Source organism: Elgaria multicarinata, chromosome 5, assembly GCF_023053635.1.
Source record: "Elgaria multicarinata webbii isolate HBS135686 ecotype San Diego chromosome 5, rElgMul1.1.pri, whole genome shotgun sequence".
NCBI classification, from domain to species: Eukaryota; Metazoa; Chordata; class Lepidosauria; order Squamata; family Anguidae; genus Elgaria; species Elgaria multicarinata.
This window is the reverse complement of record NC_086175.1, coordinates 72,770,896-72,795,934: the sequence shown is the minus strand read 5'-3', so window position 1 is coordinate 72,795,934 and position 25,039 is coordinate 72,770,896. Positions and strand designations below refer to the sequence as shown.

The 25,039-nt window shown below is 40.4% G+C and overlaps 2 protein-coding genes across 3 annotated transcripts in view; one reads left to right on the top strand and one right to left on the bottom strand.

The window, feature by feature from the left end:
• Positions 1 to 25,039, top strand: part of TTC3 (tetratricopeptide repeat domain 3) — a 79,823-nt gene that overhangs the window by 27,447 nt on the left and 27,337 nt on the right. For both annotated transcript variants that reach the window (XM_063126634.1, XM_063126633.1), the window contains exons 16-27: positions 8,097 to 8,154; positions 9,823 to 9,898; positions 10,557 to 10,694; positions 12,278 to 12,358; positions 12,444 to 12,556; positions 13,899 to 14,025; positions 17,129 to 17,248; positions 17,382 to 17,483; positions 19,064 to 19,156; positions 20,376 to 20,437; positions 22,526 to 22,656; positions 22,759 to 23,076. In XM_063126634.1, coding sequence (XP_062982704.1) covers positions 8,097 to 8,154; positions 9,823 to 9,898; positions 10,557 to 10,694; positions 12,278 to 12,358; positions 12,444 to 12,556; positions 13,899 to 14,025; positions 17,129 to 17,248; positions 17,382 to 17,483; positions 19,064 to 19,156; positions 20,376 to 20,437; positions 22,526 to 22,656; positions 22,759 to 23,076 — 1,419 coding nt within the window. The remainder of the gene's footprint in view (positions 1 to 8,096; positions 8,155 to 9,822; positions 9,899 to 10,556; positions 10,695 to 12,277; positions 12,359 to 12,443; positions 12,557 to 13,898; positions 14,026 to 17,128; positions 17,249 to 17,381; positions 17,484 to 19,063; positions 19,157 to 20,375; positions 20,438 to 22,525; positions 22,657 to 22,758; positions 23,077 to 25,039) is intronic.
• Positions 1 to 25,039, bottom strand: part of PIGP (phosphatidylinositol glycan anchor biosynthesis class P) — a 76,763-nt gene that overhangs the window by 34,819 nt on the left and 16,905 nt on the right. The window lies entirely within an intron of this gene.

Here is a 25,039-nt window from a genome sequence, read left to right as displayed (position 1 = left end):
GACCATAAAATTTGTGATATTACCACGCAAAAATGACAATGATTTAGTTAAGAATATAAAGATGAATTTAATTTTACTAACTTATAGTTTACAATTGAACAAATTATGACATGTCTAGCAGCTACTAAACTGATGGGAGAAATCATGCCTCTTTTTGTCCTGAACAATCCCTTCCATATCCGGTTCAATATTTCCTACTTTTAATCTCAAATCTGGATCAACATCGAGCTGATTTCTATGCTTGTTCTTCATATAGAAAAATATCAGAAATGTTTGTTCACAAAGATATGTGGAACAAAAGGGAACTAGATGTTTCAAAGCTTTTTCACCTAACTTCTTATAATCAGGAAAAACCTTCACCCAGAATTGGTCCAGTCTATATTCTTTGAAAAATGATTTCGGTGAACCATCACAAGTCAGGTCAACAAGTGCATCTTGCTCTTCCGCAGATAGAGTTGTTAATTGTACATCACCACATTCCAAAGGATTCCTTATCCATGAGTTTTCAGGATTAGGTACAGGGAAGTAATCTCTGAAGCTAGTAGCTAAATCACGCAGGTGCTTTCGCGCATGATGTCACCGTTGAAGCAAACGGAGCGGAGAGATGGCGTATTTTCTTTTACTAAAATGTGGACCTTGCAGAGCGAATATGTGAATGGTGCCACGGACCCCCTGGGGTCTGCAAACCACCAATTGGAAACCACTGATTTAGATCAATATCAGCTTCTGTTCAAAAAACTTCTCTGAAAATATTGCATAGATGGTATTGAACACCAGTACAACAAGCGCATATCACTAAAACTTGCAGTCCCCCTCTGTTGGAGAAGCAGAAAGATAAAAGGCACGTATTTTCATTTATTGTGGTCTTGCTCATATATACAGGGATTCTGGAGATCAGTACATAGAGAATTAATGGTTCTTACTAAAGAAAAAATGTATATGATCCAGAATTATTTCTATTATCAATACACAAAAGACTTAATACAGGATTGAAATGTAAAGACCTAATAATATTCCTGTTGACAATTACGCAGCAGTTGAAAAAATTGGACAATTTGAACTTAACTGCATAGTATCGAAATATATGGTCCGTGGCAATATCAGAAAAAATAACTTATGACTTGCTTCAAATTCAAGGAGAATCAAAATCAAGAACATTCAATGCCATGTGGGGGAGATACGTTCTATATTCATCACAACCAGAAGTACAACAATGTATGCCTGCTTCAGCTCTGAGTATAAGGACATTGTAACAACAAAACAGCACATTTATAATTTTTTCTTTCTTTTCTTTTCCTTTTTGTCTCCTTTTTTCCCTATTATATATCTTTTTATTTCAATTAAGCTTCTTTCCCGTAGTAGTTGTATCAACCTTTTTTCTTTTCTTTTTCTCTTTTCTTTGTATATTATACATATCTATATAACTGTTGGTTTGATATTAATCGTTTGGGGATCGTTTGTACTCACTTTAAAATTAATTTTTTAAAAAAAGAAAAAAAAATGCAGAAACAAAGGTCCAGTGGGCCATCCTTCATAAGGGGCTGAATACCAATATGGCCTAGAAGATTTGTGCAATGTTAAGTAATGCCAGTCAAACAGGAAAAAATCCATGACTCAGGTTCTTTGCTGTCTCTCTTTTAAAGTGATCCAAGCATCTCCTATGTTAAAGTGACTTAGAACCAGTGGAGTCCTGTAAATAAATGAATATTTAGGGACTGGAGGCTGGTTGCCATTTTGCATGCACTCTTCCTCATTTATGAATTCTTTGGATTTCCATCCGTGTTCGATGCTATATGTGACTGCCCCTATATTAAAATCAACCTTCACACACCCTTAAACAAATTTTGAATGTTCTGATTTTAACTGTGATCTACTTGCAATCATGAAATTCTGTTCTTTTCCATATATATACTGGAGCTTCGTTGTGACAAAGTATCAAAGAGATGATGAGCTGGAATCCCATGTTCTGTAGGAGTTATCTTCTATTGTAGCTGTCTGGGAGAACTACAACAGATTATTTTCATTTTTTTCTGCTCAACTATTATTTTATTATAACATATTAGATACTTGCATCTCTGTCAAAAATCTGTTAGCTCTGAATATCCTCTTGTTGCAATTTAAATTTCAGGATGAATAATTTTGACGGTCGTTTGGTAAAAACAATTAAAATGTGGCCTCTTTATGATGCTACCTGATGAAGAAGTTAAAAACTTCTTGCAATAACTTCTGTAAACTCTCCATTTCCCTAAAAATGGAGTTCAGAAATAATATTCAGAAGTTTGCAAACAACCAGCTGATGGAAATTTGGGTTGTTGTTGTTGTTGTTGTTGTTGTTGTTATTATTATTATTATTATTATTACTTTATATTAAAGTGCCAAAATAGTTTCCATGTGAAATTAAAATTTGATTTCAATTATATGTCAAATGGGAACTATGCTTACATTGTGGATCAGCAGAAAAGTAACTTACCAAGGCAGCAACGTTATTACATACAGCTCAAGATGCCAGCATTAAATGTCTAGAAGTCAGCTCTGTACAACGTTGGGGGGAAAAATCAAGATCCTAAGCATTAGGATAAAATTTCTAGTTGCCTGTGCAACTAGATGCCTTTTTTCAACTTTGTCAATTTCTCTACTTCTGTATGTCTTTCTGTACGTGTGCTGCTCCCAGCTCTGTATTATTTAAAGTATAGAAAATGTATATGTCTATACTGTGGGTAGAGAGATCAAGAATCTCCTAGCCAGACCTGCTGGAGCTGGAACCTAGCAGTCTGAAATAGACTAGTTGGGGACTTTCCTTTGGGCAGCAGTCTTTCTTATTTTGGCTTAACCAGCAAAGAGCAAACCTGGTATAGAATACTCACCCCCTTTTTATCCAGCATCCTTGAACAATTTCCTACTGGACCTAACCTTTGTTTGTGACTACTTCCTTATTTCCTGTGGGATGTAAGGTAGTATTCTTCATCATGGTCTCTGTGCATCACACATATGGGCTCCGTGCCTGCACTGAGCTCGTATCAGGGAACTTCTAAAGCTGAGGCAAATGTTTTGGTGGGAACCCCTCCCCCACCATCTATTGCCATGTTCACCGGTTTCTGCTCTGCTCTTCCCCTTAGTTCTCTTTCAGAAAACTTGTTGAGTGTGCTTCTAATTCTTATAGTGTTACTAGGTTTGTTAGTTTTTTCTGTAGTTAGGTTTAAAAGAATAGTTCATTTTTTCGTCATATTCATGGTCTTCGACTGTATCGTATGGCCGTTAAAGCCTCATTCCGCAAATATGTGGACTGTGGAAGTAAGCTCCCCCCCCCCCCAATCGATGGACATTCTCTTTGTTTTCTGTGCTTGGGGGAGATGCATATTGCTGAAACTTCGCAGTTTTGTTTGAGATTTACAAAACAAACAAAAAGCCATAGGGCAGATTGCCTCAGAGCACTGCTTTGGCAAAAAGCATTGGAGGCTACAGAGCATTCTAAAATTCATGCAAAAACAACTACAACTGATTCTGTCCACTGTGTACCTCCTCTGGATTCTCGGGTGTCGACCCTAGCCATGAGTCACCCCGAATCCCCAGCATCAACTCGAACTTTAACTCTTGTCATGGCGAAAAAGATATAAAAAAAGACCAGAACGGTAAAACCGTTGGAAAAAGGGCATAAAAAGAAAAACAAAGACCAGTCTACAAAAACTCTTTCTACAAAAAACGTGCTGTTCAGGATCCCGACTGTTGGGATCTCCTATCAGGCAGTTACCTCCTTCGGTACTGACAGCACAAAATGCTCCATCGGTACCGATGATGGAGAGAGTGCCCACAGCGTCGATGTTGGAAGGAGAGATAAGAGATACATCCCCTTCAGGAACGGCTCATGAAGTCCATGTCCATCAAGGCTATGGCTCTCAGGACCAATGGAAGAGTCGCTTACCACATTTGCTTGTGTCACATTTCTCTGACCCTCGCGATCGAGAATTTTACACACGTTCAAGCTGGACTCACTACCCCAGATCTCCTGATAGGGATTGGGACAAATACTCAAATTGGTTGGGCCTTCCTCGGATATTGTATCAATATTCTGACTGGCATCGTGGATTGAATCAGTATGATAACCGATCTCGATATTTTGCTGAACACTTGTCACAATATCCAACTAACTCGCCTCGATACTGAGCAGCTCCTTCGGCTTCATTGTCACGACCTCCTGTAGACAACACCGTTCACTGTACACTGTTAACGTCGATACCTATATCAAGACCCACACCACTATCAGATGAATTCGCTAGACCTCGCCATCGACATCAAGAACCTTCATCTATAGAGGGGGTACAGGCGAGTAACATATCCCAACTGAGGATGATTTAATTACCACCCCTGGTTTCTCCATGAGACCAATTACAGTCTATGGCACATAGGAACGTAGTACCGCAAACAGAGGATAAAGATTCTGTTCCATCTACTAGGCCGATTTCACTGTATTCGGGGGAGGATTACCAATCGGATATCTCCTCTTATTCAATTGGTGGTTTTGTCTATACTGTCCCCGGATGATGTCGCAATCACTCAGGAAGGTGCTTCTCCTTTGGAGGATACTTATTTATTGCATTTATATACCACCCCATAGCTGAAGCTCTCTGGGTGGTTTACCATTTCGCTGATAAAATTTTACACATGGCCCAGTCATTGGGTATTGAAACCCAGCAACCATTGGAGAAGATAAATGACCCCATCTTTGATGCTATTTTTACAGAAGTTGTGACCCTCGTTTCAATACCTTTTCTTCCAACTTTGCTGCATACAGTAAAATAATCTTGGAATGCTCCAACAACTATGGGCCCGACATCAAGACGTTTGGAGTGACTTTATAAAGAGGAGGATGCAGGGTTTCTTTTCACACACCCCAGACCCAGCTCAATAATAGTGGAGTCCTCTCAGGGGAAAAGCCAGAAGATGCCTGCTTCCCCCGTTGATAAAGAAAGACAATGGCTAGACCTCCTAGGTCGCCAAATCTATTTCTCAACAGTGTTAGGATTAAGAGTGGTGGACTATCTTGCAGTGATGTCCCGGTACCAACTCTTTTTATGGGAAAAGATGGACACAATATGTAATCTCCCAGAGTAGCAAAGAGAACTCGCTAGGGTTTTTCAAACCGAAGCCCTTCGCCTTTCCTGTCAGCAACTAAATACAACACGACATCTAACAGAATTTTCATCAAATGCATGCCAGATGTCTGTGCGTTCCTTCGCTTACAGGGAATAGAGGTATACCCCTACCTTGACGACTGGCTACTGGTAGCTTCAACAGAGGAAAGACTCACAACAGCGGTAAGGGTAACCTTGAATCTCCTCGATTCCCTATATCTCCAAGTCAATACTAAAAAAATCTTGTCTCAATCTTGTCTCAAAAAAATCTCAAACAATCTTGTTCATCGGCACTATACTCAATGCCAATACGGAAAGGGTATACCTTCAACGCAGAAAAGCGCTCACATTGTCAACATTAGCATGCAAACTGCGCCGCAATGGGACCACCACTGCGTTCAAAGTCCAGAGACTTCTGGGCCTAATGTCTTCAACTATAACAGTGGGCACCAGTGGGTATGTCTATGAATGAGGACCCTTCAGGGATGGTTCCTCAAGACCTTCCCTCACAATTGCAGTGCTCACCCTTTCCAAGTCACTGTTCCAAAGAAGGTACAGAGAAACCTCAAATGGTGGACAAATATAGACAATTTATTGCACGGTATGCCCTTCTCTCCCACATCGGTATCGGAAGTAATAGTAACAAATGCATCCCTCTCCGGTTGGGGTGCCCATTGCACCCCCCTTCGAGCTGAAGGTGTTTGGATGCAATCTGAGAAACACCTTCAGATCAGTCTCTTAGAACTTTCTGCACTTTCTACTTTCTACACTCATTTAAATCTTACTTAACAGGCCATCATGTCAGGGTACAATACAGCAGTACTCTGGTACCTCAACAGGGAAGGGGGAACCCATTCCTCAACACTCATGCAGCTAACACTGAAAATCTTCCTCTGGACAATAAAAAGGGGCATCCTACTGTCTGCCCTCCATATCGCTGGCAAGGATAACCGTCTGGCAAATTCCCATCTCACGAATGGGAACTCAATCCATGCTTTCTATCTCGAGTCTTCAATCTATGGGGATGGCCTCAGGTCGACCTATTTGCAGCCGCTCGCAACAGAATTTGCGCTCGATACTGTTCGAGAGCAGGGATAGGCTACCAATCGTTGGGAGATACTTTCCAAATACACTGGAATGGGAGGATGTTCTACCTCTTTCCATCATTTCCACTCATCCTGAAGTTGTTGCAGAAGATCTTATACGATTGAATAAACTGCATAATGGTGGCCACACCAACACTGGTTCTTCCTCCTCAAGAAACTATCCAACAACCAGCTCCTTCGGTTACCGGCCTACCAAACTCTTTTGACCAGGGATTGAGGCAATGCTCGTCACCTCGATCCCCCCTCTCAACAGCTTGGAGGATAATGCTGCAATAAACAAGTTTGATGACAGTATCACCACCATCCTAGTTGCAGCTCGGAAGCCAGCAATTCAAAAGTCATATGATGCAAAGTGGAAAAAGTTTTCTACATATGTCAAGTCCAAAGGCAGTCAAGCCTCCACAGCATTAATGAAAACCATATTACCTTTCTTGCATTCCCTTTATGATAAAGGACTCATTCATAAAAGTTGATCTCACCTCACTATGGCCTTATTCAGGGTTTTTCCCTATTTACCCATCCAGTGATCCGACAATTCCTACGGGGACTTAAAAACTTCGTCTCCACAGTACGGTCAATAACCCTGTCTTGGAGCTTATCGGTTGTACCGCAGTCTTTGACAACAAAGCCTTTTCAACATATCACAACTTCAGACATTAGACTATTAACTTGGAAAGTTGCCACCCTCTGAGAGGTCAAGCTATATCTCGTATTCCATAAAGAAAAGGTCATTCTTCGGCCAGATTTGTCCTTACCGAAGGTTGTCTCTGATTTTCATATGGCTCAGGACATTGTCCTGCCAACCATTTTTTCATCACCTTCCACGACTGTCGAAACGAAGCTGCACTCATTGGATGTACGGAGGGCCATAGTCTTTTATAAAGCTAGGAATGATCCTTTCTGCAAAACCAAAAGACTCTTTGTCTGCTACAGGGATCCAAACAAGGGACTCCCAGTTTCGACACAACGCTTAGCGGCTTGGATTGTTAGCACCATTAAGTTAGCCTATGATATTGCCAGGCTAATGGTTGAACATGGTGTCAAATCTCATTCAACTCGAGCCATCTCTACATTGACGGCGTTCCTGAGAGGCATATCCATATTGGACATCTGTAAAGCAGTGACATGGACACAACCTTCGACTTTTATCTCGCACTACCGACTGGATATCCACGCTAGAGCTTATTGTTGCTTCAGGCGAGCTGTCTTGTCATCGAACCTACATCAAAGCATCTCCACCTACACTCCACCGGTAAGTGAGCTAATTAATCGCCTATATGTGTGATGCACAGAGACCACGATGAAGAACAACAGGTTGCTTACCTGTAACTGTGGTTCTTTGAGTGGTCATCTGTGCATTCACACAACCCACCCACCATCCGCACCTTGGTTTCAGTGGTTTTTTGTCGATACCAGGTGTTTTTCTTTTATCTCCTTGTTATGGGGCTGACAATTTGGTCTCAGAACTGAGGGGAAGAGCAGGAACCCGTGGACATGCGTGTGGATGGTGGGGGAGGGGTTCCCGCCAAAACGTTTGCCTTGGCTTTAGAAGTTTCGTGATACGAGCTCAGCGCAGAGGCCATATGTGTGAATGCACAGATGACCACTGGAAGAACCACAGTTACAGGTAAGCAACCTGTTCCTCTTCGATGTTCCATTAAAAGAGACTGTTCAATAAAGAATTATTTGGTGGATTGAAAGAGAGGCTTGAGTTGAACTGGCTGAAAATTGTCTAGATGCCGGGCACAGTACAGTTTCTTAATCTTTTCCTTGAAATGTTTAGACACAAAACTAATCTACGTGACTCCAAGTGATCTTTAGATAAATAACCAGGTTGAAAATAATATTTTTCTTATCACAGTGCTGAATGAATATGCAAGGAAACCAAGGATCAAGATGGGTGATTCTGAGCGGACCAGGTAAAGTTTTTTCTTTGCATTAAAATGTTTGAGTTATATTGCCTTTGGCTTTGTATGAGATTCAAAACTTCCCTTTTGAGTGCCTTTCCTTTATTTCAACCCCCTTTGGGACCAACTCATGTTTTAAACAATTGAAAGCAAACGTTTGCATATTGAAGAATACTTCAGGTACAATTTGTAGGCAATTGTTATATCAGAAGATGCATAGCTAAAATGACTGCCTGAGCCAAAGTTTGCTTTTGACCTATTGCTGGCAGGAAGCTTGACTTGGGTAAAAGGGAACATTACGAGATACATTGTTGCTCAATAAGGTTCATGTCCCTGACAGATCCAAATCACAAAGAAGAAGTTGAGAATTTTTTATAGAAATGTACAAGTAAAAATATGATGTCATGCAAATATGAATAATTATGAAGAGGTGAAATTAATCACATCATATATTATGTTCAAGTGTAAAACTGTAAAAGCAAAGGGAAGATAATGGGTGGAGTTGATGCTGGCATGGAGTAAGCTCTGCTGGTAGAAATCTGTATTGATAATTTATGAACTTACTATAACTTTTCTCAACCAATCCCCTTGGTAACATTGTCCTAAATACACTTGTTTGGATTTAATAATTTTTTAAAATATGGTTTGTGAACATCTATTTATAAAGTAACTACATTGAGGACAAAATGACTGAGTCCTTCCCAGCATCAGAAAAAACACATCTCTATGGATCTAGATATAGACAGGAAGTAGCGCCAATCAGCATAAATAAGAGGTCTGCTTAATTAGATTTATTCATAAATTATTTCTGCTACAAAGTGATCAAAGCACATGTGCAAAAAGTTACATATCCAGGCTGATGTTAAACCAGTAAATTTGAATGTTCTTTATAACCAGAACAGGGTCAAAGCTTACAGACTAGACTTGTTGGGTGGCCGGGGCGGGGTGGGTGGGCATGGAGGTGTCTGGTTATTGATTTATTACTGATTTATTAGATTTTTATTTTTCCCAGGAGCCAAAGCTCTCTGGGCGGTTCGCAATAATAAAATACAGCATGATGAAATACAATGTAAAAGTTTAAAACTGCAGTATAAAAATAACTAAATAGAACCCAGCAACAGTGCAAAGATTTAAAATGCAGTACTGGGTTAGATAACCTTTAAACATAGGGGTCCACAGTTTTGGGCTGTAGGCTAAGCTAAAAATGATGGTTGACAGGACACTGGTCCCTGATAGTCTAGCAAGTTCAGGCACAATCCCTGCTCCCTGACCCACCTCTAAGTTTGGATTTGAAAGGAGTGGCAGGGCTCTTGTCGGATGGGCCCCTCTGCTGCTGAAGTTCTCTGGCAGTACATTGGCCAAATAACGCCAGCCTTGGAGCTGGGATGGGGATTTGCCTTAGCTCTTCAGAGACTATTTCTGCTTTCTCCTGCAGAATTTGGAGGAAGACTGGAGTTTGTAATGATGAGTGAAAATGTGGAGCTTTGCTTAGACAAATAGGTGTTTATATGGAGCTGGTGACGAACTTGGAAAGCATATGATGTCAAGAGTCTGTTTGGGCACCAAATCCCAGGAGACTCAAAGATCTGTGGAGGCAAGCTCCTCAGTTTTAGGGAACGTGAAATATGTGTGTGTTCCAACCCTAAATGACAAAATTAACCCTAACATTTTTAACTGCAGAGACCCGCTGAACTCAAGAATTGATTCACAAAAAGATCTAGACAAGCAAAATATTCCCTGTGGTACTATACAACAGGTAACAGAATATGTAAATAATATAATTGGAGATTTGCCAGAACATGTTAGTACCTTCTATCTGGTTTTTTTGGACCAACTAATGTTTAAAATATTGTATACACGTTTGCTAGTGCCAGAAGGGGGTCAGTTTGTAGCCTGAGGTCCAGGAAAAAGCAGATTATATTATGCCAGCTATGCTGCAAAGGTCTTTACTCACACATATTTACATTTCATGTTTCCATGAATTTATCTGTTTTTTCTTCTTAGTGAGCAGTGGCATCCCGACCCATCCAGGTTGACCACCCTGCTGTTGTTCCTAGAGGAAAGGGGCTAACAGATCCCTAAAGAAAGAATAATTAGATCATGGGGATGACTTGTTCCATTTTTGTATCGACATTTCAGTTAGTTTTGCCACCTTGGCATAATTCATATTTTGTACGCCTCATTTAGATTTAGTCTCAAGTTATCCAGACGCATGTTGCTGTTTTTCTTACAGTTTGCTTGTGGTTTGAGCTTTGTAAGGGAGCTACAGAATTAAACTCCGGTAACATTTTTATAAAAAGAAATAAAACATGTAAAACATTACAATCAGACACCATCTGTTCATGTTCTGATAAGCTAAATAATGTTTTGCTATTACAGCGATAACACTTGTTTGTTCCTTGTTGGTTTTGCAGGCGGATGTGTTACCTTCACTAGAAATGTTGAAGACTTGTATAAAAAATGCATGCTCATCTTTGATGGATCAACGTTTTCACAGTGCTGAACAATCTTTTGCACTGTTACTGAATACTCTAGATCCATCCCAACTACAGGTAATAAGAAGGATGTCAAGGACAGTTTTTACCTTCCTAATACAGCTAGGCTTTGCACCAGGAATGGGGAGCCCTCCGCCTGCCAGGCTTCCCCCATCCAGCCCACATTGGCTCTCCTGTACTTGCCAGCCTCTCCCCAAAGACCCTGCCCTCTCAGAGAAGGCAGCTGCCCACTTCACGTTGCCCCTGGTTGGGAAAGGCAAGGTCCAAGGGAAACCGGCTCAGTGTGTATGAGTGATTCTGTGGGTTTGGGAAGGCAGATCTGTGTTGGGGGGCGGGGCGGGGCGGGGATGCCAGCAGTGGACATTTGGGGCAGTTGTCCCCATGTGGCCCCTGATGGTCTTGCCTGGGATCATTTTGACTGATCGAAAGAGGTTCTCTCCCTGCTTTGCTCCTTACTTGGGGGGTGCTTAAAAGAACCATCATCATATAAAGAAGCACTTAAATTGTTGTACTAACTAGTTGATAATGTCAGAAAACCTAATAAGGTATTAACGAAACGTTTATCCCCTGCTGCTATTTTATTACAGGCATTTTAACTGAATTGCTTTATGTTACTGTGGATTTGTATTTTATCTTTTTTTAATGATTTTTTTGCTAGAGCATTGCCCTGAAAAAGCTGTGTTTGGCTTTGAAAGGCAGTATTGAAATATTGTAATATAACTTCCATTATTAATGTACACACAAATATGCATATATACATCTCTCCCTCTCCCCCCACACACACACGAAAACAGGTAGGTGTAAAGTGGCACAGCGCCAAAGGAACAAGGAGGCTCTGGATCCACTGTGGATGCAGTCAGTCTTAAGTTAAAATATAATTCCAAACTGCCATTCTTGGTATCCATTTAACATCACAGCTACTGATGAGGGCGGAAGCCGAAACATTTAGCTCTAAATATATTTTAAAATTACTGTGTTATTAGTCTGTGGTCTTCCTTATATACATATGCATGCATGCATGGAAACACACACACACACGTATATATTCTGTGTAATGTCTTCACGGAGTGAGAGAGGCTGCTGTAGAAAGGAGGTGGTGGGGAAGTCCACTCCAGTCAGCACAACTGATCCAGTATAAAACTTCCCTGGCCCCTCCTTCCCATGGCAGCCTTTCAGCCCCCTGAAAATACTACAGTGAGTCAGGAGGCCTGCTGAGTGGGATGAGCTGTGGGGTGTGTATGTGTGTGTGTGTGTGTGTGTGTGTGAGAGAGAGAGAGAGAGAGAGAGAGAGGGGATCCCCAGAGTCCTTTCTCTTTTGGAAATCAGATCCTGGATCCAACCCCATATATACAAACACACACACACATGTACGTGTGAGTGAGTGTATGTAAAACTATTCTATTGCATCCGTTACCATATTTCTTCGATTGTAAGATGCATACTAATTTCAGTACCACCAACAGAAAAAAACCCCTAAGACGCACCCCATTTTTAGAGACGTTTATATGGGGGGGAAATGCGTCTTAGAATCGAAGAAATAGGGTACGTTTGTTTCTTGAGGGTAACCTCTTTAATGACAAACAAATGTCCCTTCTCTTCTATTCAATTCCCACCCTCCCCCACTCCCCAACTTGTTGCAGCAACTGAACCTTGCCGTTGTTGACTACGTTGTAATCATCTATGGATACGCCACTGCTCTCCTCGGAATAGGGCAGGTTGAGGTAAAACTTTAAACTCTTAAATATTCAACAGTTTATTAAATATGACCATGAAGCCATTCTCAAACAGTTTATTTTTTCCCCAAAGGAACTAACCAAAGCCAAAGACCATTTTAATAGCATAATTGAACAGTATCAGAAAGTGAGATTTGACTGCTTAGCACATTATGGAATTGGAAAGGTATATTTGAGGCAAAATAGGTGAGTATTATATTATTATTTTTTAAAAATGAGTTGATATCCTTAATTAAGGACATCAGGTGTTCAGCATTTTCCTTTCTGACCTCTGAATTTGTCTACTTCTACATATTTACTGTGACAGCAGAAAAAGAAGTTCTGTGTGGGAACAAAAAAGGCAACGATAAGTTTAATGGTGATGGCAGTGGGGGTGGGGGGGCTTTGGCTTCATAGTTATGGACTTTTAGGGTGAAATGCAGAAAGATCACCTACCTATTCAGTTGTCTACTGATACTGCTCTTCATGATGGGAACCTCATGATGTGCTACCTCCAGTATCTGATGCAGTAAACCTGTGTGCACCAGTTGCTGGGGAATGTGGGCGGGAGGGTGCTGTTGCACGGTGTCCTGCTTTTTGAGTCCCTGGCTGACAGCTAGTTGGTCACTGCATCAACAGAGTGCTGGACTTGATGGACCCTCGGTCTGATCCACCGTGGCTCTTATGTTCTTATGTGAGCACTGTTGTCTTGTTGTCACTCCACCCATGCATATGTGAAATTAAATAACAAAAGGACCTCTTCAGTGAGAGATTTACAGCACCATGTACATTGATGGTGCTATATAAATAAATAAATAATAATAATAATAAGGAAAATGATATGCAAGCCAACACTTGCAACTGATGGCTTGGGACTGATGCATGTATTGCCTTTATAATTGCGGAGCATTTGTAATCAAGCTACTTCTCCGTGTTAGCCCCTGAAAGAAGAGTTGGGTTCAAGGCATGCAGCATAGCTTGCAAGCTCCCTCATTATCCCCTTGCCTGGCCCGCCTGTCCTGGCAAGGACTTCTCTGTCCCATCAGTTCATTCAGCCTGCCGCAGGGGTTTGTTTTTGCTTCCCACTTGCTCTCAGTAGCTGCTTTTCTCTCAGGGAAATGGGTGTAGCTTCCTATTCCTGATAGTGTGAGAAAATGCCCGGGAAATGGAGGAGTCTTCCTATTTGCCCAAGGGAAGAAAGCCACTACCAGAAATTATAAGGAAGGACATATAGTTGGTGATACAGGATGAGAAATGTCAATATTAGCAGCTTGGAAGCTCTGTCTGCCTGAAGCATTGATTCTTTGTTTTGAAAGGATGGGGTGGGATCCAGAATAGATTCTGCCTTTCTAACAGGAGGAAAACATGTATGTAACTAGCCAGAGCCAACAATTCCATAGAGCAGAATTACTTTCCATTTTTGGACTGTGTTAAATTGTAGGGGCAAATTACATTCAGTTGCTTTGTATTCCAACGCCTGCAATACGACAGGGACACTTGGATGCATAGAATGAGGCATGTGACGTGAGTGTTTTTGTGTACATTATAGGTTTTTAGAAGCTCTAGACCAATTCTTGAAATCAAAGACCATGGTTAGTCATAGAATTGTGCCTGGTATATTGACATGGCCCACAACTTCAGTAGTTATTGAAGAGACAAGGACAGAGAACTTACAAGTAAGTAAGAATGTTATCTTATAAATATTTTTCTTAATCCTTGGTCCTACGTCACTTCATGTGGTAGCTGTCCAAGATAAATCTTGGCCTCATCATTACGACTACATCAAGAAGAAAAACAGGAAAGCAAAAGATCCTGCATTCTTGCTCAGTGAAGGCAGACATGCTCAGATGGGTAGTTTTTATCCATCCGCTTCAGTAGGAAGTACTGATATATATATTGTACTAGTCCCCTCTGGTTTGCCCTGTCATTACAGAGAAAGCAGGCTGCCTCGGTTCTTGAAGCTACAAGGCCTTCCTTTTTTCAGGGGCATCTCTCTCCTCTTTTATTTCCCCCTCTTAAATCCGTTTAGCCAGCAGAAGCTGCATCTGCCAATTCTAGGCTCTACACAAGCAGGTGTCTCCCACATGGAGCTCCAGGATGCTTGGCAGATGGCTGACAAAGCCCAGCTCCCTATGGGAATGGGCTACTTCTCTCCACACCCACCCACACCCGAATCATCATCGGCTACTCCTTTTATGCCAAAATGCCGGCCTGGATCCAATAGGTAATGGTAAAGCACTCCAAGCCAGGGTAGTGGCATGCCATGGCTGCTCCCATTTCTTTTGCATCCCCACTCTGAGATGGTTTCCCTGCAACAGAATTGTCTTCCACAGTAGGGCACTTGCTCCTCTTTTAAGCCTTTCGAGGGATGCAGTCCTGACAATTTGACTTGTGGCTGCTGGGAGGGGCTGCTACGTTTCTGCTACGGCCTTCCCCTGCCAGCAGTCTGCTCTGAGCATGAGATCAGCCACGTTCGTACATCATGCTCAGCTATCCTGAAAATAAGCTACGCAGTGTAGGTTGTTCGTGGAACAACCCACAATGTACCCAACAGACAACCAGGCTCATCGTGGCTTGTTCTCCCCCGTCCTTCCCCTCAGTCTCCCAGGCGGTATCCCAGTGTCCTTCGTGGCAGAATCCATCTTGTCTGCCCCTTCCTACTCTGATCACCATCCCCTTTCATTCACTACAAAAATGTGCAATTGGGGCTGTATTTGGTTTTAATTTTTTGGTCTGACAAAATTGCGCAGCTGTGTTTGGATTTTTTTTTTTAAAAAAACTTTTTTTTGTCAGTCTTTCAGAAGTGTGTTCTTACAGCGGTCTGGTATGTGTAGTCTTGCTATGTCAATTTCATTGTCTGTTTCTGCTGTTAAAGGGAGTGGTGAAGGGTAACATACATGGAAATTGACAAGGCATAAAGGCTGATTTGTGCACATTTGCTGGGGGCCAAGTGTTGAACCTGTCAATGGAGAAACACCAAAAAGGGAGGAGGGCAGCAGCAAAAGTAGGAACGCCAGAAGGGGTGTGGAGACAGTATCGCCACCCTGGCAATGTGATCCTGTAGCTTTTAAGTGTTGATTGACTTTTCTCAGTGTCTCACACCTTTTCAACACTTACCCAAGTCTCCAGCTACTCAGGAAAGGAGATTTTTTAACTCCTCCCCCCTTTTCATGGCTCCTTTTTGCAGCACTTACTGCTGCATTTCCCTGAGGCAGATGAATGAGATGGAGTGAACAGAGCCCATCAGTGCACATGTGTGTGTAAGTACTGCTGGTGCCTTATTTGTTCCATCCCATTCTGCCACATCCATAAGGTGTTTTTTTTTTAAAAAAAAAATGTCAGGAAAATTTTGCATGTTTTGGGCAACTAATAAGTAAATAGAAGGGAAATATACACAATTTTAATGGTTGGGAAGTACACGGAGGAGAAATTTGTGCACTTGCAGTAACTGCATTGTTAGTGATCCATCCTGATGGACCTTGGTGGTGGGCCTACAAGCAGGACATCTGGGGTTGATCTTTAGGCCTGAGCATGTCCATATAAGTGCAGGCAATTCTTCATATAACTTGGCCTATTTAAGCTTTTAAAGGACAAAACCAGCAATTTAAATGGGGCCCAGCAACAGATAGGTAGAGTATCAGTATTTACATGCCCCCATGTGCATCCTAGCATTCTATGTAAGTGACGTGCCTCTATTTATGATTACATATAGTTAGATTAGTGAGTTGGTTATGTAATGATGTTAGCTGGTTACGTAAAGCATATATTATGCTCAGTATAAAGATTAAGTTATTAAGGAGTTAACAAATGCCTGCACAGTTCCCCTGGTGGGCAGCCGGTTGTGCTACCAGTTGCTCTGTGCCCATCAGAGGTGGTAGGGAGCGGGGTTGGGGCTTTTTTTTTTTTTTTAAGAAAAAGACTTACCTTTGTGCTGGAGTGCAAAGGTGTGCTCCAGCTCCTATTTCTTTTTTTAAAAAATGGCGGGCGCAGCGTCTTCTTCCTCCTGGGACATCGCCCAACACGTGTAGATGAGGGGGACGATCTCATGATCATCAGATCATGAGATCGTCCCCCTCCACCCCCCCTTGTCTAGCTATGCCCTGAGAGGCTCCATAAAGCATGTAGATCCCTGAATTAAGCACAGGACCCCAGGTGGGAGATAAGATGTGGGGGAAGATTTCCCCCTAACAGCAGCTTCATGTATCTTTATGTAACAAATCAAGTAGCTTTATTTGCTGTGGCAAATGTCCTAAAACTGTTGCTGTAAACCGTGCACATGATGAATTGATTTGATTAGATAGATTGTTCAAACTGTTTTTGTGAATGTCTTTTTCTCACAAAGCTGTAAGAAGCTGTAAACAATAAAATTTATCAACTGGCATTACAGAGGGGATAATGCTACTCATTGTGATGGATTTTCTGTGCATGAATCACCACACATTAGGTGTTGATCATGTAGAGAAATCATGGGAAAAGTAGAAATGACATTGAGTTTTTCACTTGATGAGGCTGTGAATTTTTAAATGTACTAATGAAATGTCATTAAAGGGAGATGTAAATCGAAGCTTGTCAATCATTATTTTTTAAATAAGAATTTAGTGTTTCAAAACTATTTTTTAAAATTTATTTCTTTATTGCCTTTATATACTGCCCCATAGCTCTGGCCGGTTTACAAACATTAATTTAAACACACACACATACACACACACACTGACTTATTAGTACAAAAACTCCAGAGAAAAAGCAACCATATTTGCCCTTGATTTTTCTCTTTTGTAGGTAATATTGGAACGTTGTATTGAAGAATGCAAGTTTCCTCCAAATCCAGATGCCGTTTGTCGCTACCAGCAGTGTCAAGCACATAAAATCAAAATATATTTTAGCGACCCACATTTCAAGGTAAATATTGATCTTAAACTTGTTTTGGTTTATATTGATTTTCTCTAAAGAGGCCTATGCCAAACATGTTTTGAATATTGCTACTATAAAACACACTTTCGTAATGTTCACATCTGTGATCTTAAAATTTCAGGGTTTTATACGTGTTGCTTGCTGTGAACAATGTATAGTGGAGTTTCATGTCAACTGTTGGAAGAAGCTGAAAGCAACAAGATATAGCGATAAAAATGACAAGGTAACGCCAGATGTCTAGTGCTTCACTTCTGCTTGGAGGTTGCTCAAGTTGATGTTGCTCCGAATGGCCTTTCATGATTTTGCAGTGAAGAATAATGCAAGAATTAAACACACTGAATAGTGCAATTGTGTACTTTCAGCATTGCTCTTGAACGCATTGTCCCTTGCTGTGCTAGCACTACAGCTGCACCACAATGAAGCAAATATTGGATGTTGAGTCACACTGGGCTTCAACCCGTCAAAGAATGTATCAGGAAGCCAAACTGCCAGCATTGTTTTAATTGCCCATGGGTGGAGCAGTTATTTCTTTTGTAGTTCTTTCCTCAGTTTATTCTAAGTGTAGCGACTGCACTGTGTTTGGTTTTTTGAGTACTCATTTTGAAGTCAATAAGTATTAGCTGCCGTGAAGTCAGCGGCTTTAATTGGTTGTTCCGTAGATGTAAATTCTCCGTAATCTTTTTTTACTGAAAAAGCCAAGAAGTGTTTGAATTCAAGTTGGTTATTGCAATAAGTGGGTAAATATTTAAGTCTCTTGAAAGTGCACTGATTAACTATACAAATAAGTACTTCATCTTCCATTTTTCTCTCTTTTAAACTCTAGAAGAGTTGATGACTGTGTTTGGACTCATGTTAAGACAGGAATCCTGGCTTAGTAGACCATGATGTGCCTATTTGCTTTTCTCTTTGGGCAGGCATAGAAACAAATGAGGAAGGGATAGCTTTGAATTAAGCCTAAACCCAGAATTATGGTTAAGTTGTACCCAAACATTATACCCTTAAAGTTGGTTTATATGGGCACATGTAACTATAATCCTGACATAATGCAAAGCTGTTCTTTCTTGGTTTGTTTACCCATTCATATGAAGGGTGTAGGGAATGGGCTGCATATGCCAGCACCCTACTTTTTCACGTTGTGGTTTATTAAGACAGAATTCCTGGCTTAACAAGAGTTGGAACATGGCCCCTGTCTGTCTCTTCTACTCTTCAATCATTTATAAAAAATATTTTATTTTTATTATTATTTATTACATTTTTATACTGCCCAATAGCCAAGGCTCTCTGAGCAGTTCACAATTAAAACCATAAAGTATAGCAAAATAATCTACACTGCCTATGTATATTCTGCTATATATACATAGTCATTCCTATGTAGTGTCTGTGTCTAATTTTTTTTTTAGCATAAAATGAATTGGTGGGGATGGGACCAATGTATTGACCCCATGGAACAAAAAATAAAATAATAAAGTGGATTGGATCCTGACTAGTTTAGTGAAACTCAGTGGGGCATATCTCTGAGTAGACACAAATAGGTTTGCACTGGAAGTCATGATTAAGTACCACTTGATTTCAATTTAAATTAACTTAATTATGGCTCCAAGACAATAGATTATGTCATTTAGTTAAGATATGGCTATAGTAAATGTTATAATAAAAACGTGAAAGGAAAAAGGAGCAACATACTCCCATATAATGCTTAAATGTAATGTAATGCTTAAATTCCGTTTTTAAAACAAAATATAAATTTTGCAATCCTTGACGTGAAATCCTACTCACAGACACATTTTCTGCTTATACCCACAGGATATTCTTCAAGAGTTATGTTTCACTCCAGATTGTAGAGGCCTCATTTCCAAAATTGTTGTCTTCAGCTCATGTGGCATTGTCAAATGTGAGGTAAGAATTCATTTTCTGTTAGTGTGCTGTGTTACAATTTTGGCAGTTAAGAGTTTTCCAAGCAACTATCAGTATCCTTTGTAGGAAAAATTCCAGTATATTGTTTAATTGAAATGTTTTCTATCCTTTATTTCTTAAAATCAAGGCAGCTGATGTTCAGATAAAGTAATAATCCCTGGTGCATAACATAAAACAAGCAACACAAATAGGTCACTGAGGGTTGCATTCAGTTTTAGTCTAACTTAAATCCCATGGATTTAAGCAACCCATGGTTTAAACAACTGGGGGTTCACACGCCAGCAACAAACCATGGGTTCTCTTTCTGGGTTGTTCGGTTTGTTGGCACAGCCATGTTCATACATCACAACTCAGAATTCAATAATCCAAACCATGGGTTGGTGTTATCTGCAAACCAGGCCATGAATTCATTAGGGTTTATTCCCAGGTAAGCGTGTGTAGGATTGTAGCCTCAATCTCAGTTAAAACAGACTTCGCTTGCATCTGTAAGGTTATGCCCCTCTTGCAGACAGTTTGGGGCTCTCTTAACTGCAGTTAATATGCATATAATGCAGATCATTAATAAGACAGGTTAGCAAGGAAGATTGTCCACGCCCTCTACCACCATCCTGTTCTCCTCTGTCCAGAAGGAATTTCTTCCTCCTGTCATAACTACAGTTAAATGCTGGTGCCAGGGTAGCAGAAATCAATTCAGAAGGGGGAATTCACTCCAAAAGGGGAAGCAGATGGTGGGAGCAAGTACATGATCCTGTTTGCTCCCTATCCCTTAGCTACAGTTAAGAGAGTCCCTGATGTTTTTGACACTAGATTAGTTTTTCTGTTAAGAGAGGCAGGCAATAAAATTGAGGCTGCTGCTGAAAAAGCCCTATTTAATGCTCTGGTGGTTCTAAATGTTAAGATTCACTCATTTTTCCCGATTAGTCTCGGAAGTCTGTCAACAAAAGAAGATGGGGCAGGAGGAAAAGGCAGGATATTGTTAGCTCTAAAATGGTGTTGGATGAAAAGAAGCCCCTTATTATACTTTGAATAAATAATTTCTAAATTTTGTTGTTAGATTGGGAAGTTTTTTATGTCTTGATAAATTATATTAATGTGCATTGATTGAATAACAGAGCAGTATCTCTTTTGTTGTTATATTGATAAAATACTGTTTGGTTGGAGGGGGGGAAACAACTTTGAACTTATTGTTTTTTCTCCCTAGTTTGAACATAAGGTAAAAAACAAGAATCCTCCAAAGCCCATTGTCAAACAGAAATGTTCAAGGTAAGTTTCCAAACTATCAAGTAAATAAGCAATTAGTTTTCAGAGCAGTGGGATTGCAATAAGACAAGTTGATAGTCTCTTGGCAAAATGCCATTTCCTAGAATGGGAGACCTGTGGGTGCTATTCATAGTCTAATCATTCTATGTCATCCAGGATGTTTGTCCTCCATACATGAATGATCTTTGCAAGGGTGAAAGGGTATCTGCATGGCATATTTGAGGTAATGGTCAGTAATAAGTTTCATTCTTTCAGCACTATGCATGTCAGGGAATAAGTTGTGCTTTTAGTTTTTAATTGTATTTTTATTTAAATATTTTTCTTAGCTTTGAATGGGTTAGAAATCGAAATAAATACAATTACTGTTCATACATATTTGTCACTTCTATAAATGATTGTCAAGTCATGCTGCAAACTAATTATAGAAAAGGTTCAACACAGACTAAAGCTCAAAATTGCTTAGACATGTTTAATTCAGTTGAATATAGTTGAGGTAATTATTTGTGAGAATAATTGGCAGTGGGAGCAACGGTTTGCACAGCTGGGAATTGCCTGTTCTAAAAGCAGCGTGAAACAAGTGGAGAAGCCTGTTTCTGGAATGGGGCAGGACAGTGGAGCTCCTGGGACCAGAAACGAGTGCTCCCGGGGTTACTTTCAGAATTGGTCATTCCCAGTTGTGCTACCGGTTGCTCTCATTGGCACAATGCAATAAGCAAGAGCGTAGCAGCCCAGCTGGATACTGCCCACTGTAATCATACTGGTTTCACATAGAGTACCTATTGTAAATATTGATGATTACAAATATAACATTCCCATTGCTTGTTCTGATGGAATTTAGATCAGAATCGTATATATCTCAACTCTTGAATGAATTCACTTTATTCCTAGTGCAGAATTTTAAATATCTGGGCTGCAAAGTTGTGTGCTAAGTATAGCATTTTGCCGTGCCACAACTGGCTTATGGGGTGGACTGGGTATGTGCATGCTTCTTAACCTGATCTGTAGGATGTGATCATCCCTTTCCCCGTCTAAACCTGGGTGGGGTGACCTTAGAGCTAATAATTTGCCTGGGTTTGAGGAAGCAACCCTCAGAGGCTTCCCATCATTGCAGGCAGGTAGCCTGCTTTCATCTTACTTCATTGTAGGCACAAATGTGCAAACACAACTTGGTGAGCCAAGTGGCTAAGAAGGTGGGAAGAGAAACCTTCCTTGGAATTGCCAGAAACATATACTCAAAGGTCAGGTCCAAATTGAAAGATCTCTATTAAAAGGATATAATAAGAGACAAAAGGGGAAAGTAGTGCGTGTATTTGAAAGTAAACAAAGTAAAAAAAATGCTAACCTACACTAAACTCTTTTGAGGTAAAATAGTTGCAATGTAGGGATCTCCTGGAGAGTTGCAACATGCACAGCATCTTCAGGTGGACAAAGGAGGAGGAGACCAGAGATCAGGTTGACAGGGTGACCAAGTGGCAGTGGAATTAAGAACTATATTCCATTTTTATTACTATGTTTGGCTGGTGTGTGTGTGTGTGTGTGTGTGTGTGTGTGTAAGGTTCACCAATCACTGCAGTGGCATGTAAATGGGAGTTTCCTCTTCTCACTTTCTGGGTTTATGAGTTGGACTAGAGAAGTGTTAATTAAAAAAGAGATGGCTTTAGCCATTGTTGGCAGACTTGACACATCAAAAGGCATCTGCAAGCCCTGGGAAATATTCCAAGGGTATTCCAAGTGGGCTGTGGATGCTGGCATCTGGGTCAAGGATGCCTCTCAGTTACACAGGGTACTAAAGTTCATCTTCCCAGGGTATTTGTTAATCAGATATGAAGATATATATTGATACTTGAGGATCAGTTCAGCATATGACATTGCCACTGAATGCATCTTCACATGTGTGTCTCCTATGATTTGTGCACTCAGGCAGCTCATTGAAGGACTACTGAAGGGCAATTGAAGGCTCTGAAATATGAACTGAGACTTTGTTTACCTAAAATATTGGTAGTCTTGAGCTTTTAAGTTAGAGTTGGATAATGGAGGGCTATCAGCACTTATTTAAAATATATTGCAAAGCATCAGTGTTGTTTGAATCAGTTCTAGGAACCTACAAGCAAAACAAGAGAGAAAATTAAGGAGAAGATTTATGAAAGAAGCAGCCACATTGACAGACCTTTCAGAAATATTTCACAGAGAAAACTGTGTGGCAAAAGATGATTGTCATAAAGGTATATCAATCTTTACTTTGAGAATATCTTCACATTTCTCTGTACGTGATGTCCTGTGTTTCTCTATGGAGCCTGGCAGTCACTGTATTTGTTTTATCTTAGGAAATGTTCAGAAGAGATATTTTGGTGGAGATACAGTCCTGCAGGTTATTGTACAACATGCTGCCATCATACAGGGAGGTGTACATGACGTCTTTAAACTTCTTAATGAGTTGATTTCATGGTGGGTACTTAGCGAAGAGGATTATGCACGGTTTTCTTCAAGTTGTACATTGTCCACTGAAGTAATGGAACAGATCATAAACTTCTTAATCGCTAAAAATGATAGAGTGAAGACAAGAATTTTTGTTCACATTTTAAGTGAGCTTGAAGAAGTGGAACCTAAACTACATGATTGGATGAAACATCTTGACAATAATGGTAAGGCCGTATTTTCTGTGGCTACTTAAAGTAGTTTTCTTTAGTTCCATTGCAGGGCTTTAATTAATTTATTTTATTTTCTCAGTATGTTAACACCTAATTTAACTTAAATTTAAACTTTGCTGTTTTAATTCCGTATTTTAACCTATATCCATTTCTGCTGTGTTGTTTTTATCCTGGTTGTGCTTTTTATATTGTATTTTGTATCTGTGTTTTTAGATTGTTGGTTGTTTTATTATGCTTTTCATGGTTTTAATTTTTGCGCACCGCCCAGAGAGCTTTGGCTATTGGGCGGTATAAAAATGAAATAAATAAGTAAATAATTTTCAGCACTTATATGTTGTTTGTTGAATTTAGATGTGGGAGTGGGCTGTAGTTGCTGCTGATCTGAAAAATAACAAGTTGGGAATAATTCACATCTCCAAACTCCCCTGTGTAATATTCATGGTTATGTCTTAGGGTTATTGTTTAAATACCAAAAGCAAAGATATATGAAGTTCAAAAATTTATGCTCTCGGTGGGCAGCACAGAAGTCCTCTACACTTTAGAGGATTCCAAATTCTTCCTGTTGCAGAGCTGCAGCATATTGCAACAGCTATTTGTCCTCCCTGTCAACTATTCTCCAAATTTTGTTTTAAAAGTTCCGTAATCAAATAATAGAACAACATAACAAATTAAAATAATATTCACAACACAGCTGTTCAGACATAGTATCAAACTTGTACTCGCTGCGATACAATGGCAATGTCTCTAACATTATTTTTATGGTCTAAGCCTATTGCAGTACATAACAAAAGTTTGCCATTATCCCAAGAGTGAATCTCCTAGAGAAGTCTTGCCTTCCCAGCTACTTTTATAGAAAGTAACCTTATTTATTAACTTAGTTTGCCACAGTTTTGTAAGGAATTATTGCTGTTTCCAATAGTTTGCAAGCAAAATTTGGGCAGCAGTAAATACATTTTTATCCAAATGCCCATGTTCCATGTTTTCATATTTTTGTTTGAATTCTAGATTGTTGGGCTGCATGAACCCAGCCGCACAAACCACCCAGAAAAAGAACCCATTGTTTATTTTTGGGTTGTGAACTCTGGGTTGTTTAAACCATGGGTTGTTCATGAGTAATTTTCCCAGGCTACTGAGGCAGTGGACCAGAGCAGTAAATTTTTTTTAACAGCCACTCATCATGCTAGTACTACAGCATTGCAAAGTCATTTAGGATTTTGGGAGGGAGTGGACGAAGGAGGAGGGAAACAAGCAACCTAGGGATTGAAAAATCAAACCACAATTTGTCCAATCATCTGTCAGACAAACCCTGGATAGGGCAACAAACCATGGATTAAATAAAACATGGATTACCATTATGTGCAAACCAGGTCACTGAATAAAATATCTGTAACCAGCTTTGACTGGTTTGCATCCAGCAGTGCTCTTCTGTTTGTGGAAGGGCTTTTGATCCAACAGAGACCTCCACTAGTAGAAGACAGGGAAGGTGATTTTCACTGATGTCTCCTGCAACCACCTGCACTACTACCATAATTCTCCGGAGCCCTCTAGAGCAGGATTTCAGTGGGTTGCAGCAGGGAAGAGGAATTGGTAAAGATCGCATCCTCCCCACCCCCTTTCTATTAGCTGAGGCCTCCAAAGGATCAAAATTTCTTCTGTGCATGGAAGCGCACTGTTGGGTACAAGCCAGTGATGGTATTCAGAGCCCCACCTGTAGCATTATAGATAATCACCTCCTGACCCCATTCCCACCAGCTTTGGGCCAGTAATAGCAGGTTTAGCAATTACAGATGGGCAAGGAGCTTGTCCTGCTTGTGGGATTTTGGCTGACAGCTGGTAGGCCACTGTGCAAACAGAACGGTGGACTAGATGGACCCTTGATCTAATCCAGCAGGGCTCTTCTTATATTCTTAGGTACCAAGTTTCTAACTCTGCAGCATCTCCTATTTATTTGGTCTGA